Source organism: Manis pentadactyla, chromosome 9 (genome assembly GCF_030020395.1).
Source record: "Manis pentadactyla isolate mManPen7 chromosome 9, mManPen7.hap1, whole genome shotgun sequence".
Lineage (NCBI taxonomy): Eukaryota > Metazoa > Chordata > Mammalia > Pholidota > Manidae > Manis > Manis pentadactyla.
This window is the reverse complement of record NC_080027.1, coordinates 117646522-117661868: the sequence shown is the minus strand read 5'-3', so window position 1 is coordinate 117661868 and position 15347 is coordinate 117646522. Positions and strand designations below refer to the sequence as shown.

The following is a 15347-nucleotide window of genomic DNA, read 5'->3' as shown; positions in this document are numbered from 1 at the left end:
CCATTAAGCTGTGAAGTCTTTGAAGTCAAGGACTGAGTTACATTGTATATCTTGTATCCCCTAGCAATTAACATAGTAATCATTGTCCACTTCCTTGCCAATACTTGATATGAACAGATTTCTAAAATGTTACAAATCTGGTAATGTGAAATGATATTCCGCAAAGTTTACTGAGTGAACAGTCAATGTGAATGCCTCTCTTAGTAAGAAAAGCCCCTTCCTTTGCTCTGTATAATTTCACTGCTTATGTGGTCTTGTCTATCCCTTCATATTTCATCTAGGACTTTTTCCATTGGTTATCCCTTCTTTATGCCATATTTTCAACCTTTCGCTGCAGCCCAAAAGTATGCATAACTATCTCTCAACAGTCTAGAAAAAACAACTCAATTTTACTGCCACATCCAGTGATTGTTATAATCTACTTCTGCTTTCTATATCCAGTTAGTGATCTCTCCCTTCTTCCTAAAAATCTGTCTGACTTTTATAACACCATTCTCTAATTCCTGTCTACCCTTTTAACTGTTGTGTCTCAATTTTAGAGATTTTCTTTTTCTCTCTTCATTTTATTATTTGTTTTTAATTCTCTCTCCAAAATAACTGAAAGTTTTGTCCGTTTCTCTGTTCTTCTGTGACTGCCTTATTTTTAGGTTCTTACTTCTTCTCTGAATTACTAAAATTTTACAAACTCTCTAGTTAGGCATACCTCACCCCACATATTTCAGATTACTAACAGTATTTTAGGTAAGTCTTTAGTTCTGTGACTTTTTTCCTTTAGTTATATTGGTCCCTTTTTCTGGAATTCCCTTTCTTCCCAAATCTGTATAGGAAATTCCTTATAACTGTGCAAGGTTATGAAATTTCCCATGCCCTATCTTGAATTGACTGGCTTCTTATTTTTCTTTAAGTCTACTTACTGAGCTGAGTGAGTTGTATACGTATACTTGTTCGCATATAGTCTCCCCTCCCCTGCCTACCTTTCACTGTGTAGTAGCTCTTTAAGAGCAACACTGTCTTACCTAGAAGGTCTAGTACAAAGAAAGCAGTCAGTCAAATTTATTATAATGAATGAGAATACGTACTATCAACTCTTAGTTACTGTACAAATATGAGAGACTAGGGATTTGGGTTTAGTTATCTAGAAAATGTGTGTATGTTTAATAGTTTTGTCCAACTATGTGAGATGATACATATGCATTTGGTCTTTTGTTTGCCTGTAATCTCATCCTATTAGCAAATAATATGTGTGGAGTATAAGTTAAAAAATGTCAAAGGAATATTGCAAGATTGTGGTCCAGGGCTGTCACTGCACATCAGCAGCTTCATTCATTTCTCTGATCTTTCACAAATGATAGGGATGCCAGCAGGGAATGATATTATATTAGTGCCTTTAATTAGATTTTTATAGCTGCTTCTGAGCATTGTTGACATGTTACATAGATTTTTTTTTAACTTTTAAAAATTGTGAACTATATGTGTCAAGTACATACAGTTTAAAGAATAATAATAAATACCAACTTACCTATCACTGAGCTTAAGAAACAGAAGTCTGATGTGTACGTTTCCTTAATTTCACCCCCTCCCTTCTCTCTAGAGGGAATCTCTATCCTGAAAAGGGAACCCTATTCTGAACTTTGTCCATTATTCACCTCCCCTTTTTTATAATTCTATCACATATGTATGTATCTCTAGGCAACTCTCATTTCGTTTTGTCCATTTCAAACTTTATTTAAATGGAATCATATATACTCTTCAGCTATCTGCATTTTGTTGTTCTCCAACATGTTTTTGCAAGTCATTTTTGTGCTGTATTATACTGTTCTGTTGTATGCACATGCCACAACTATCCATTTTCTTATCAGTGGACATGATTTTCAGTTTTTTATATCATGAATGATACTGATAAGAACATATCCTGGATGCATATATGTAAGAGTTCCTGTGAAACAATGATTTTCATCTAGGTTTAGTATTGCCCCTGTAAAGGGCATTTAGAAATCTTGGAGTGTTTTTCGTTGTCACAGTGATTGTAGGGCATTGCTGGCTTATAGTGGGGTAGGGATGCCATTCTCCAGAAATGCACAGCAGATCCAAAATGCTAACAGTGATTTATTGAGTAACAATACCTTAGGATTGTTTAGGATGGAATTACTCTATTTTAAGGCGTAAGTATGTCCAACTTTCTTAGGTAATGGCAAATCATTTTCGACATTTGATGTCCTTCTGTTGGGCTATGGGAGTACTCATTATCCACTTCCTTGCCAGTACTTTATATGATCAGACTTTTAAAATGTTAAAAGTTTGGTAATATGAAATGGTATTACAGTCTCAATTTCATTCATTAGATTACTAATGAGGCTGAATTTTTCCATCTATGTATTGTCTATTATTATGTCTTTTTAAAATGCTTATTTGTGTGTGTGTTTTACCTACTGAATATTGGGTTGTTTTTGTCTTTTCTTAAAGACATTTTTTTCTTACTGAATTATTTATATATTCTGCATACTAATTCTTCGGTTAAATGTGTTGCAAAGATCTTTTAGCAGTTTTTGGGTTATCTTTTCACTCCCTTTACATCTTTTAATGAACAGCTATTTCATCAACAGTATGTAAATATTCGAATTTCAATATTATTCTATATTTTATTAAGTTTTAAATTTTTGCTTTTTACGTTTAAGTCCTTGATCTATCAGTAATGAAATTTTGTTCATGTGAGGTAGAGATTCATTTTTATTTGTTTCCTAGTATGGAAATGAGTCTAATCTCTGCAATGTCAGTTTTATGAGGTTTCTGTATATTTGTGGCTCTTTATTCTGCTCCTCTTGTCAGTCCCATAATGTCTTAATTACTATAGCTTTGTTAAGTCTTAATAACTGCTGAGGTAATTCCTACCACTTGGTGGTGTTTCTAAAGATGAAGTACTTGGCTATCTTGTACCTATGCTCTTTATTTATTTTAAGCTTGTGAAATTCTTAGGAAAGCCCTACTAGATGTTACATTGAATCTACATACAAATGAGGAAGAAATGAAACCTTTGTGTAATTCATTGTAGATTAGTTTGCTTTTCCTATGTAGAGAATTATATTATCTGAAAATAAAAGCAGTTTTATTTCTTTTCAATCCGTATGTACCTTTTATTTCTTCCCTTACTGAATTAGTTACAGTCATCTGTAGTGTGTTGAAGAGAAGTTACAACAGCAAGTATTTTTATCTTATTCCTGATTTTAGAGAGAATAATTTTTATGTTTCTACATTAAGTAGGGTGTTACTGGATTGTGACTCACTCACATGACTGCTAGTTGAGATGCTAACTGTCAGGTGGCATTACTCCCTTGCCTGGTGGTCTTTGGGTATTCTGGCTTCTCACCATGGGCTGGCTTCTTCTGATATTTTTATCCCCAAAGCACAAGGTGGAAGCCACCTGGCCCTTTCTGGCCTAGCCTTGGAAGTACTCAGCACCACTTCTACTGCATTCTGTTGGTTATAAATGAGTTACTAAAGCTGGTCCAGAATCAAGGGGAAGGAATATGGACACCCCCACCCCCACTTCCCAGTGGCTAGAATGTTGAGGAATTTGATGACATTTTTAAAACTTCAAGCCTAGGATACAGAATTTTCATAAATGTTTCTCCATGTGTGCTTGAGAGAAATATATGCTCTGATTATTGGTTACAAAGTTTTATATATGTCTGTTAATTGAAGCTCATCAAGTCTGTGATTGAAATCTGTATTCTCTCACTACTTGCCTACTTGCTAGCATGGTTTTTGTTTTATTTATCTGCCTCTCTGATCAATTGAGAAGTGAGACATTTTATATTTTGAAGCTATTGTTGTTAGGTGCATAGAAGTCTAGAATTATTTTATCTTGCTGCTGAATTGAAACTTTTTTATCAATATAAAAGTTTATGTATATGGCCTTTTCATCTCTTACAATGTTTTCTGCTATAAAGATTGTTTTGTCTGATATAACTCTTATCATCTTTCTTTTGTTAATATTTGCCTGGTATTCACTTTCAACTTTTCCATGCCCTCAGGTTTTAAGAGTATGTCTTCTAAGGATCAAATAGGTGGGATTTTATATTTTATCTGGAGAGTTTAGCCCTTTTATATATAATAGGTCATGATCATTGACCTATTTGCATTTTTGTTTTCTTACTTTTACCTTCTATTTGACTTATAGTTTCTAATTTTCTTTCCCTTCCTTCATCACCCCTTCCCCCTTTTTTGGATTAATAATTCATCTCTTGTTACATTTTTTAAAAATCTCTACTAGTGTGAGCTGCTTCTGTATTTCTATTCTTATTGTGTACTCTGGAAATTTCACCCTGCATATTTAACTTGAAGTCTGATGCTGCTGATTTTAATGATTTTCTCATTAATACAAGGTCCTTAGAATGCTTTGATGTAAACCACTTCCATCCTGATTTGCATGCTCTTTTTTTCCAGTTTTAGTACATGTTGGTTTTTAAAATCTCTGAAATTAAACATGTAGTCACTCTTTATTTAGGCCCACCCACATGTTTAAAATATATTTTGTTCACCTTTCTTGAATCTTAGACTTTTTTTCAAAAATAATTCCCCTTTTTCCTCAAGTACATCTTTTACAAGTTAATTTAGTGAGAGTTTGTTGGTTATAAATAGAGTCAGTTTTGATAAGTCCAAAACATCTGTTTCTCCCTTGTTCTTGAAACCTTGGTTTTGCTGGGGTTAAATTTCTAGGTTGGCAGTTATTGTTTGATGGCATTATTCTACCACTTCTGAGTTCTGTCATTGCTGTAGAGAAGTGTGCTGACAGGCTAATTGTTATTCCTTTGCTGGCAATTTCTTTGTTTGTTTGTTTTCTTTGCTTTTATGGTCTCCTCTTTGTCTTTAGTGTTCTGTAATTTCACTTTAATGTATATGAGTATGGATTTCATTTTTTAAACTTGCTTTGGATTCATTGTATTTCTTAAATCCTTTGTCTTAAATTCTATAAAATTCTCACTTGTTGTTTCTTTTAATATTGCTTCTCCCTCATTCTCTCTATTCTTTCCTTTGGGAATCCTTTAAAAAATATAATGGGCTTTCACATGTCTCCCAACCACTCATATTTTCCATCTTTTTGTCTTTCCATGTTTCTGTACTGCATTGTGGACATTTTTCTCATATGTACATTCTAAGTATCTGATTTTCTTTTGAATCTGTCTAATCTGCCAAATGAGTCATCCATTAAGTTTCTAATTTTGTTTATAATATTTTTTATTTCTAGATGTTCTTTTTGGTTCTTCTGCATATCTGCTTGGTCAGTTTTAATAGACTGCTATTCCTTGTAAGAATATATTCTGTAATTTCCATTGTCTTTTATTTGTTTATACACGTATAACACATTTATTGTGGTCTTTTTATCCAGTAATTCTAATATCTACAATCTTTGCAGATGAAGTTCTATTGTTTGTTTCTGCTGTCTCTCACTCGGGGGGGGCTTATTTCACAGTTTGTGGCTGTGAGTTTATTTTCCTTGGAACATAGTTGTGGAGCAGTTTGAGACCTGGGCTCAAAGTGCATTCATCTAGAAGCAGTTTGCATTTGCATCTGTGAAGTGTCTGAAAGCCTTACCAACCTGTGACACTTTAAACTAAATTTTTTATTTTGGATTTTTCAGGCCAGACAAGTAATGTAAGTTTGGTCCCCAAACCTGCCTGAATATAAACTTGTGGTTAGAGATTCTAAGGGGGGACTTTTTTTGGTTTCTTTCCTTTCCATTCAGTCAAAGATAAGATAGGCATTTCTCACTTTAATCATCTTCCTCGGTAGGGCAGGGGCATTTTTTTCTACTTTGTACCGTGATGGAGTCCCCTCCTAGAGTTCTGGCTTTGGCATAGGAGTATGCCCTGCACCTGGTGTCCATTGAAGCCTGGGCTTTAGGCAAATGCCAGCTCCTGCAGGCTTGTGTATTCCTCTAGATACCTACTTTCTTATCATTTCTGGTCTCAGCAATTTCCTTACTTACCTGCTGACTCAGAAATGAATTTTAAAAGATTTAAAAAAAAAATACTTGATCCACCACTTTTAGGAGTGCAGCACTGGGATGAATTCGTCTAAACATCCAATTGCCGTGTGTTGCTTTGGCTTGGGTCTTAAGCAGTGAAGTGGATTATGCTGCATTATATAATTGTTTCATGACTCTTACTCAGAGTTCCTTTTCTAAAGAATTGGATTATTAAATCTATTTAGTAAAATAGCCTTTAACCTGGTGGACACAATTTCAAATGGACTTCTACCTAAGAAGCACAGAATAACACTGTATTTTTATATCAGACTTTAAGAATATTGCAAATAATAATGAAATCTTACTTGAAAGTTTATAGTCATTATTATTAGAATTTTTCCTTACTGCTTCCAAAATACAAGTTCCCATTTTATTTTATTCATAGATAACTAGACTTGGAGTTTAGAAGTGTTGTCAGGATCAAGATAACTGTGTCCTTTTTCATCTTTAGAGGAATAGTTCTCATTTAACAACTTTCAAGTGAGAATGAAATATTACCTCTTTTTTAATCAGCTTCCTAATCTGCCACTTGTCATAATAACTAATTCACCTTTTTTACTTTGTTAAAAAATTTTGCACTTAATAAATCACAGCTTTTTTTTTTTTTTGCCTTTTATTGCTGAGGGAAAATATATCCCATCTTGAAGCAAACAGGAATAGTTCAGAATCCAACTTATTTTTCATTTGTTCATAGTCATCTGTGCAAGAAATCATTTTATTGAGTTATCGTTAATCAAGGGTACATTATATTGTATGCTTGTTTTCTCCTAATTGATGAGTGCTCTGTGTGTGCGTGTATGTGTGTGTTGGGACTCGTACATAATATAATCGGTTAAAAGTATTTTTTAGGTGTACTTAGCACAGCAGATACTTCTACTGGTAATAGACTGTTTCTAATTCTTACATGAGTAAAAACCAAATGACCTATTCATCTACCTTTATTCTTCTAGGGTAATACTGAACAACCTGTTCAAACTAGCAAGATTGGACTTGGAAGGAGAGAGTATCAGAGTTTACAGCACCGCCATCATTCTCAGCGTTCTAAGTGCCGTCCACCTAAAGGCATGTATTTAACCCAGGAAGATGTGGTAGCTGTTTCCTGTAGTCCCAATGCAGCCAACACCATCCTAAGGCAACTGGACATGGAGCTGATCTCTTTAAAACGCCAGGTATTTTATAAAAAGCGTGTTTTTAATGATTCCCTACATTTTGCTTATCCACATTTACCTCAGTAAACTTAATTTTTTGCATATTTTCTCAGCTGTCTATTTACATAAGCTCCATTCTCTAAAATTGACCTTGTTTTGCAAATTACAAGGTGCCTCTGTCTGTTCTAGATGTGAATCCCAGCATTGTTACCTGTTAGTGCTATGATCTCGGGAAATAATAGAATCTCTCAGCGTTAACTGTATATCTGTGAAATTGGGGATAATAACCATGTGTCTCTTATAGGCTGTTGGGAATGATTTGAGGTGACAGCTGTAGATTACTTGGCAGTGTTTGGCGTATTTTGAGTGCTCAGTGAGTAATGGCTGCTCTCTTCAGCATCATCGTCGTCACCAGTGCTAGTGGCAGTGGTGGTGTAAAGTATCGCCATCATCATCAGGTAGCAGTCAGGCGTCAGGATCGAGGGCCAGTGAACCTAAGTTCTCACCCTAGCTCCACCGTCTACCTCCTACGCAGTCTTACAGGAGCTGTTTAACTTCTCTTAACTTCAGTTTTCGCTTCTCAAAATGCAGATAGTAATATGATGATTGGGAGGACTTAAACAAGCTAATATATGATGAGTGCTTCAAATAGTGCCAGAAACATAGACACCACTCAGTCAGTGGTTGTTGTGGGCCTGTGGTCTTTCTCAGTCTTCTTTGCCTTTGTTTCTGTTGTTTTCCTTATTCTTACATCTACGTACTCTTCTAAGTCTGTACTTTACTGGTCTCAACCGACCTTACTGTATGCCAGAGACCTCTGAATCTGCTTCTCAAGCTCGGACATTCTCCCAAGCTCTGTGGCCATACAGTTCCATCTACCTGCTAGACATCTCATCTGACCCCTAGAAGTTTTTTTCTTTTCCCTGTCTGTTGAAACATCAGAATCATCTTTGTTCATCCCTTGCCATTATCACTGTCCCAACCCACACACAAACCCAAATGGTAACTAAGTTCTGAGTTTTATCTATATGTCCTTTAAATCAATCCCCTCATTTTTAATCCCCTCACTACCACCATTGTTCAGACCCTATCACCTCTGATCTGACAATAACTTTCATGTTGATTTTCCTTGCTATACACTTCTCTTTAGCTCCATGTTACACATTGTTGTCAGTGTTATTTTTTTTAAGTACTGGTGTAGTCAACATCACTCATCTTAAAGCTCTTCTTTAATTTCTATTTGCCTTTAGCAGGTTACAGCAGAGGTAGATAGGGATTTATAAAAAGGTCATCTTCAGAAATTAGAAATTTACCCTGAGTTAATGAAACAACTGAAGGATTTTAAAGAGGTGTACATGGTCATATTTAGAATTTTATGCATCTCTGTATTTTTTTTTAAGTAATTGCTCTAGGGATTAGAGATTTCATCCTTAGCTTATCCTTATTTGGGTATTACAGTGTGCATCCTTAGAGTTTATAATTGTACCTCTTCACATAAAATGTAAGAACCTTGCAACAGTGTAGTGTTGGGATCAAGGTAGTTTTTTTTTATCCCAAACATTTAGATTTCTCTCTTCTTTGACCCTGGTTATTCACCCAAACTGCTCATAATGTTTCACTTTTCTTCTCCAACAAACTTCCTGAATAAATATCTACCATATTAGCTTCCTGTGCTTTCTTACCACCTCTTATTCTCTGACCCTTCCCAACCAAGCTTCTGGCCCAGACCTCATCCCAGTTCTACCACTGAAAAAGCTCTCAAAGAACATTTAGGAACTAGTTACCAGGTCTAGTGCCATCTTCTTGGTTCTTACCTCTCTTGACTGCTCAGTAATATTTGACACTAACAATCACTTGTTCGTTTTGGAATTCCTTGCCTTTGACTTCTATGACACTGGACTTGGGTATAAATAGCATGTATTTGATTGAATGCTTAGCCTTTATTTGAACCACGAATGTGTGTAAGACTCCCATCTTCCAAACCAGAGTGCTCCTTTTCTTTAGGGAACTTCTAAAATGCTTTGTCTGTAGTATTTTAGAAGGGCTCAATTTTTTTTAAATAATGAAGAAATAAAATGTGCTTAGTTACCTGTATTTGTAGTTTACCCTCAACACTACTGTTTCACTTGTAGACTATTTTTATTGACTTTTATAAAGGAACTTTGTTAAAGATTTAAGCTCCTTTCTTGGTTATTCATTTGATATGTGTCGTAGTAAAGGTATATACTCATGTATTTACAAATTTTACTGCTCTCATATACAATGTCCATACTGAATTCTTTCATACCCTGAATTCTTTTTTACCTTTCCTGTCTCAGTGAATGTACTTTTTTCAGCTACTCAAGCTAGTGACCAAAGAGTTATCCTTGATTCCTCCTCCTTTGTAACCACTTTCCCACCAAGTGTTTACGAAGACATCTTAATTTTGTTTCCAAGTTTTTCTTGTCTGTACCACCACCACCACCATTCCTCTATTCCTAGTGTCTCAACTGAAGTCCTTGGTATTTCTCACCATGATTATCAACTTAATTCCCATCCTTTTCAACCCATTCACCTCTCCAAATTACCACTGAAGTTATTTTTCTAAAAGAAAAATATTGTTATACTGCTCCCTTGCTTAAAAATTCTTCAGGTTTCTTTAAGTCTTTAGGCAAAATCCATATTCTTTGACCACAGCCTAACAGTTTCCCCATGCTTCCTGAATGCTCTTCTGCCTAGAAGGCACTGCCTTACCCCACCCTTGTCTACCTGCTTAATACTTGTCAATCCTTTAAAACTCAATTTAGGTGTCATCTCCTCTGGGACAATTTCCCTAATTTTACCCACCACCACACCCATTACCACATATACAAACATACTGTTTCCTCATTCTCACCTTTCTCTCTGCAAACCTAGGTTAAGTACTTTAGCATTTATCATACTTTTGTATTTATTTATCTCCCCATTAATCTATGAAATCCTTAAAGACTGAGACTTGACATTTTATCTCTGTAATGTCTATCTAACGTGACTGAACAGTTAAGCACATTTTAACCAACCTAGAAATATATATTTTACTTGTGTTTTCAGGTCTCTGATGAAAAAAAACATTGTAAATCACTTTATAAATATTTGATTGTTCATACTGGAAAAAAAAAGAACCCAGAAAAAAAATAACCTAACAAAGAAACCTTAACTCTTAATATAGAGATTAACAGTTTTGTCAGTGGAATAGTAATTTTAAAAGTTGGCATTGATCAAATTCAGGTTCTACCTCCTGTATCCATAGCCTTGGTAAAGTTTCTTAACTTTTGTATGCCTTACCTTCCTCATCTGTAACTTGGTTACAGTAGAAGTAGCATTAGCTTTACTGTAGCGCTTGTTTTAGCAACATGAATCTGTTCCAGCACAATTGATATACTAGGGAACATTTGGAGCATAATGGGAATTTTGTACTTGCATGTATGTGATTTTGTCACTGAAAAACTATACCTAGCTAACTGAGTATATAACCACATACTTCAAATGTGTACCAGCACCCTCAGTTCACTGTGTGTCATGAGCCACACACGCCACATGTGGTGTTAAAACTTCTCATCTTATGTCAAATAACCCTCCTTCCCAGTAACTACAAGTTGCAGCTATTTTGATGCCTACTTCCATAAGCACCTTCGAGTCTTTTTCAAGGTGAAGTACCATCTTTATTGTAGCATTTGTGCCTTTCTTTAGCATTTGGAATATGTAAAACTGTGCTCATTTTTATTGGTTCTATATTTTCTTATGTGTCACTGATGAAGTTTTTGAGTCTTGTGTCCCAAGCTCCTTTCCCCAATAAATTTGTGTTATTTATGATGTGATTTTGCATTGTGTAGTGACTTTTGTGAATGCATTTGTCAGGTTATAGCAAAACTGATTGTAGTTACTTCACAAAGTAGTTGTGAGAATTAAGTGATTTATTATATATGAAGCACGAGTAGTGATGTTGAACATAACAAAGACCTAATAAATATTATCTACCCTTATTGTTATTTGATCAAAACATTATATGGTAATGAGGAACATTAATGGAGTTCAATTCCTGTATATACCAGTTGCCTGGTTATAAAAGACATTGTTATAAGATAGTCAAATACTATGATTTGTAAACTGTACCTATTAGATATATATAAGTTGGTATGAGTATCAGTTGAATAAATGGTATATCCGGAGTGTCTGCCCTCCTGAAATAAAATTTAAGAGGATTTTGGTATATATTCTCTTCAATTATTGAATACTCATAAACTCACCTAAATACTGATCTGATTTATATTTTGGGTTATTTTGTTGAAGGTTCAGAATGCTAAGCAAGTAAACAGTGCACTTAAACAGAAAATGGAAGGTGGAATTGAAGAATTCAAACCTCCTGAGGTATGTTATTGAAGAATCTGTGTGACTATGGTGAAGCCTTGTTTTTGAGTTATCTAGTGTTCAGCTACTATTTTGGTCACATGTATTGTTAATACTTTGAAGGTTTCATAATATGGATGATTTTGTTATGTCTCTGTTATATCACTTTTATAGTCTTTTGAGATGTGGCTAATGATTTAAGTGAAATCATTTCTTTCCCACCCTTAGTAATTCATATTAAATGGAATTATAGGGAAAATAGCTATATGAGTAGGTCCAGTGCATGTGGAACCAGAAGGTCATTGATGAGCAAGCCAGTACATTTCTGGGATTGTAGCAGTGTTTGCTCTAAGCTCTTTCTTACCTGTGTGAATTGGTAACACAGAAGAAAAAGATGCCAAGAATAGGAGCGAATTTTAATAGTTTTAAGAAATTTTTATTTTAATTTAAGAAATTTGTCTTTTGGTTCAGAATTCTAATTAGGACTTCAGTATGTGGACTTAACATTCTTGTACTAATATCCCTGAAAATATGAAATCTAAAAACAAGATACAGGTTGACCATTTTCTCAAGTTTATTTGTATTTCAGCTAAAACCTAATATGTTTTTGATATTTGTGATAATTGCAGGAGTACTTAAATGCCTATAAATTCCAATCAAGTCTTTTTACAGAAGCTTCTATCATAAAATATTTTCTCTTTCTTCTCTTTGTAAAAAGACTTTTAATTATGTTATGCTTCCTCTTATCCTGGACTTTCCTTTCTAAGTATGTAATCAAATGATTTTATTTGGTCCAAATGCAATGATCTTCCCCCTCAAATCACAGGTTGACTGAAATACTTATAAATGAAATATGTGTGAGAGGCTGGGATAGGCAGAAGAGTAGTGCTTCAGAACTGGTGCACCATACACCATCTCACTCCTTGCAGTCTTTCAGAAAGGCTCATTATGAAAAACATGGGGTTTTTTTGTTTGTTTGTTTGTTTGTTTTGAATAATCTCTTTCAAGAAGGTTAGGTAATGGAAAAGAATGAAATATACATAGACTAATAATCTCATTCCAATCTCACAGGTAAACTGTCAAACATTCTAGTGACATTTATTTACTTAAAGGCAATGTAATATAAGTAATGCTACCTTACTTTATGTTTTATTATTGCAACAAAATTTTTTAAATTTTGTATTGAAATTTATTTAATTATTCATTAAATGTATAAAAGCAAAAGGCTTAAAATGCCTGTAATTCCATAATTTAAAAATTAAAATAAAAAATGTAGCAGGTATTGAAAACATTATGAGACTACCATAAAAAAGTTCATTCCAGTGAGTTTGAAAATTTAAACAAAACTTAGAAATTCCTAGGAAAGTAGGTCTTACCAAGATTGTCTTAAAGAGAAAGAAAATCTGAAAAACTTAAAATCATTAAATAAAATAAAGGAACAATTAACATTTTTCTCAGAAAATACCAGGCCCAGACTATTTTACAGGTCAAGTCTACTGAATTTTCAGGGTAATAATCATTCTAATCTCAAATTTTTCAGAAGAATTGTAGGACAGTCTCACTCATGAACATTGTAGAAAGTGCAACCTGAAAGTACAATAACCTTTATCACTCTCCTATGCCCCATATAGGATATACATTTCGTATATTTCCTATATGCTGCCTCACTGATGTCCCCCTAAACCCAAAGAAGTAGATGAAACAAATACTTTTACTTTACATGAGGTAACTGGGCCTCAGGAAGATTAACTGACTTGATTAAGGTCATGTATTTTATTAATAGGGAAACTCTGGCTCTAATGCAGATTCTTAGAACTGAGTGGAGTCCTAGGTTCATACCATGCTGCCTCTTTCTTTTGGAAATTTTCATTTAATGGCAAAATTATACAATAGATTCTCACATTTAAATGCAATTTTTGGGATAGAAGGTATCAAACAATTATTACATCTTTTGATTTGTTGTAAAAAATAATTATCACAAAGTGAAACAACCAAAATCTTAACAGCATACCATCCATACATTGAAGTCTGAATATTACTTTGAGGTTGATTTATTGAACTCCTCTGACTTAGAAAATATATATATATTTTATTATCTAAAAAGTTCCCAGCATATATTTATAATTATTATATTATTCCTATTGCTTTGCAAGGGAGAGAAACCTGAGTTGATATAATTGAAAATATTACATTAACTGTCATAGTAAAGACCTTGAAAAATTGTGTAAATATTCAGATAATACCTAACTTAAATTTCTACCTAATATCTAATAAAAGAATTGCATTAACCCTTGGAACAACAGGCTACTAAGTGATATAACTACTGAATGATATAACTCAACTGGAAGTAAACAGTTACAGAGATGCTTTACTTATTTATTTCATTATACTTATTTTCATTTTGGGAAAAAATTAGTGAAGAAAGTCCATTCACTTCCATAAGTATTTATTGATCACCTGTGTCATGTAAAGCACTGTGCTAAGCACTGTGCGGGAAGAGGAAACACACAAAAATGAGGAAAAAATGGATTTTTTCATCTTCTTTTAAAAAACAACTTAGTCTAGGTGTTAGAAGACGAACTGAGTAAACTTGCATGATAGATTTATATGTAAAGAGCTACAGAAAACACGTGGTCATTATTCATTCTGGCGAGGATTATCAGGGAAAGCTTCCTAGAGGGGTATGTTTTAGCTGAGGTTTGAAGGATGAGTAGGATTTTTGTATATACGAAAGGGCAGGCAGGGGAATGATGTGAACCATGATATGGTGTTGAACAGTACATTCAAAATATAAATCCAGTGGGGAAAAATAAAAGCATTTTAAAAAACCAGCCAACAGGTGCTCCCTTGAGCACTTACTATATGCTCATTATTGTGCTCATTACTGCTGAGAATTCAGTGGAAGTGTAGAAATTTTTCCTTAAGCGTATTGTCTCCTTACTAAGGCAAACTTGGATGCAGAGATGCTATTAACAAGGTTGAGTTGAACAAAGAGTTCTTTGTGACACACATCAGTGGGCACAGGTCAGACTACAAAAGTATGTGAAAACTACTAGGAAGAGAAGTGTGTCTCTTAAATCAGATGAAAAGACCCTGTAGTTTCTTCAATATTGGGGAGGGCTGGGTATCATTTTGTTATAGGAAAGACCAACAAGTGATAAACCTAAAGAACATTGCAAAGTAGAAAGGAATGTGTCCTTGAAAGTATATGAGAGTGTTGGGGTAGTGGTGGCATGTTTGGTTATTTTCTGATTTGTTTTGGGAAGAGGTAGGTAGGTGGGGACAAGGAGGTTAATGAATCCAGAAAAGAAGAAACTAAAAACAGTGCTTTTTGAAGCTAGAAATTTCCCCATCTCTGGATGTTTTCATGCATATGTGGGTGACATCCTCTCATTCTGGATGTTGAATGGAATTTTCACCATTGGGTAGAAGGTTTAGCTGGTGACCTTTTCTAATTCTTCCAAGTCAGAGATTATTTAAACCTACTACTGACAAAAATGGAAGTATGTGAGACAAATCAATTTAGCAGGGAAAGGATGAAGTAAAGATGCTGAATTCACTAATGATGTCATAGACTGTTCTAGAAGGCTCTTTGAAGCCTTTTATTATTACTGCTACTACTACTACATATAGAATTGTTTTATATTAATATTTTATTATTTTTAAAACAGCAGTATTTCAGATGGGGATTTGCTGTAGAAGAATGTTCTCAGTGGTACCACCAAACTAACTACAACTGCCACACAGTTTTAAGTTCCTAGATATATTCAACTTGTCATTTCCTTAAGTTAAATTCCTACCAAAGTTTC

General features: G+C 34.3%; 1 protein-coding gene across 8 annotated transcripts in view; it reads left to right on the top strand.

Moving 5' to 3' along the window:
* RCOR3 (REST corepressor 3) overlaps positions 1–15347 on the top strand; it is a 47460-nt gene that overhangs the window by 17130 nt on the left and 14983 nt on the right. For all 8 annotated transcript variants that reach the window (XR_005030283.2, XM_036912455.2, XM_036912451.2 and 5 more), the window contains exons 8-9: positions 6976–7194; positions 11482–11559. Coding sequence is in view for 7 of the 8 variants with exons in the window: in XM_036912455.2 (XP_036768350.1) it covers positions 6976–7194; positions 11482–11559 (297 nt within the window). In the remaining variant the exon portion in view is untranslated. The remainder of the gene's footprint in view (positions 1–6975; positions 7195–11481; positions 11560–15347) is intronic.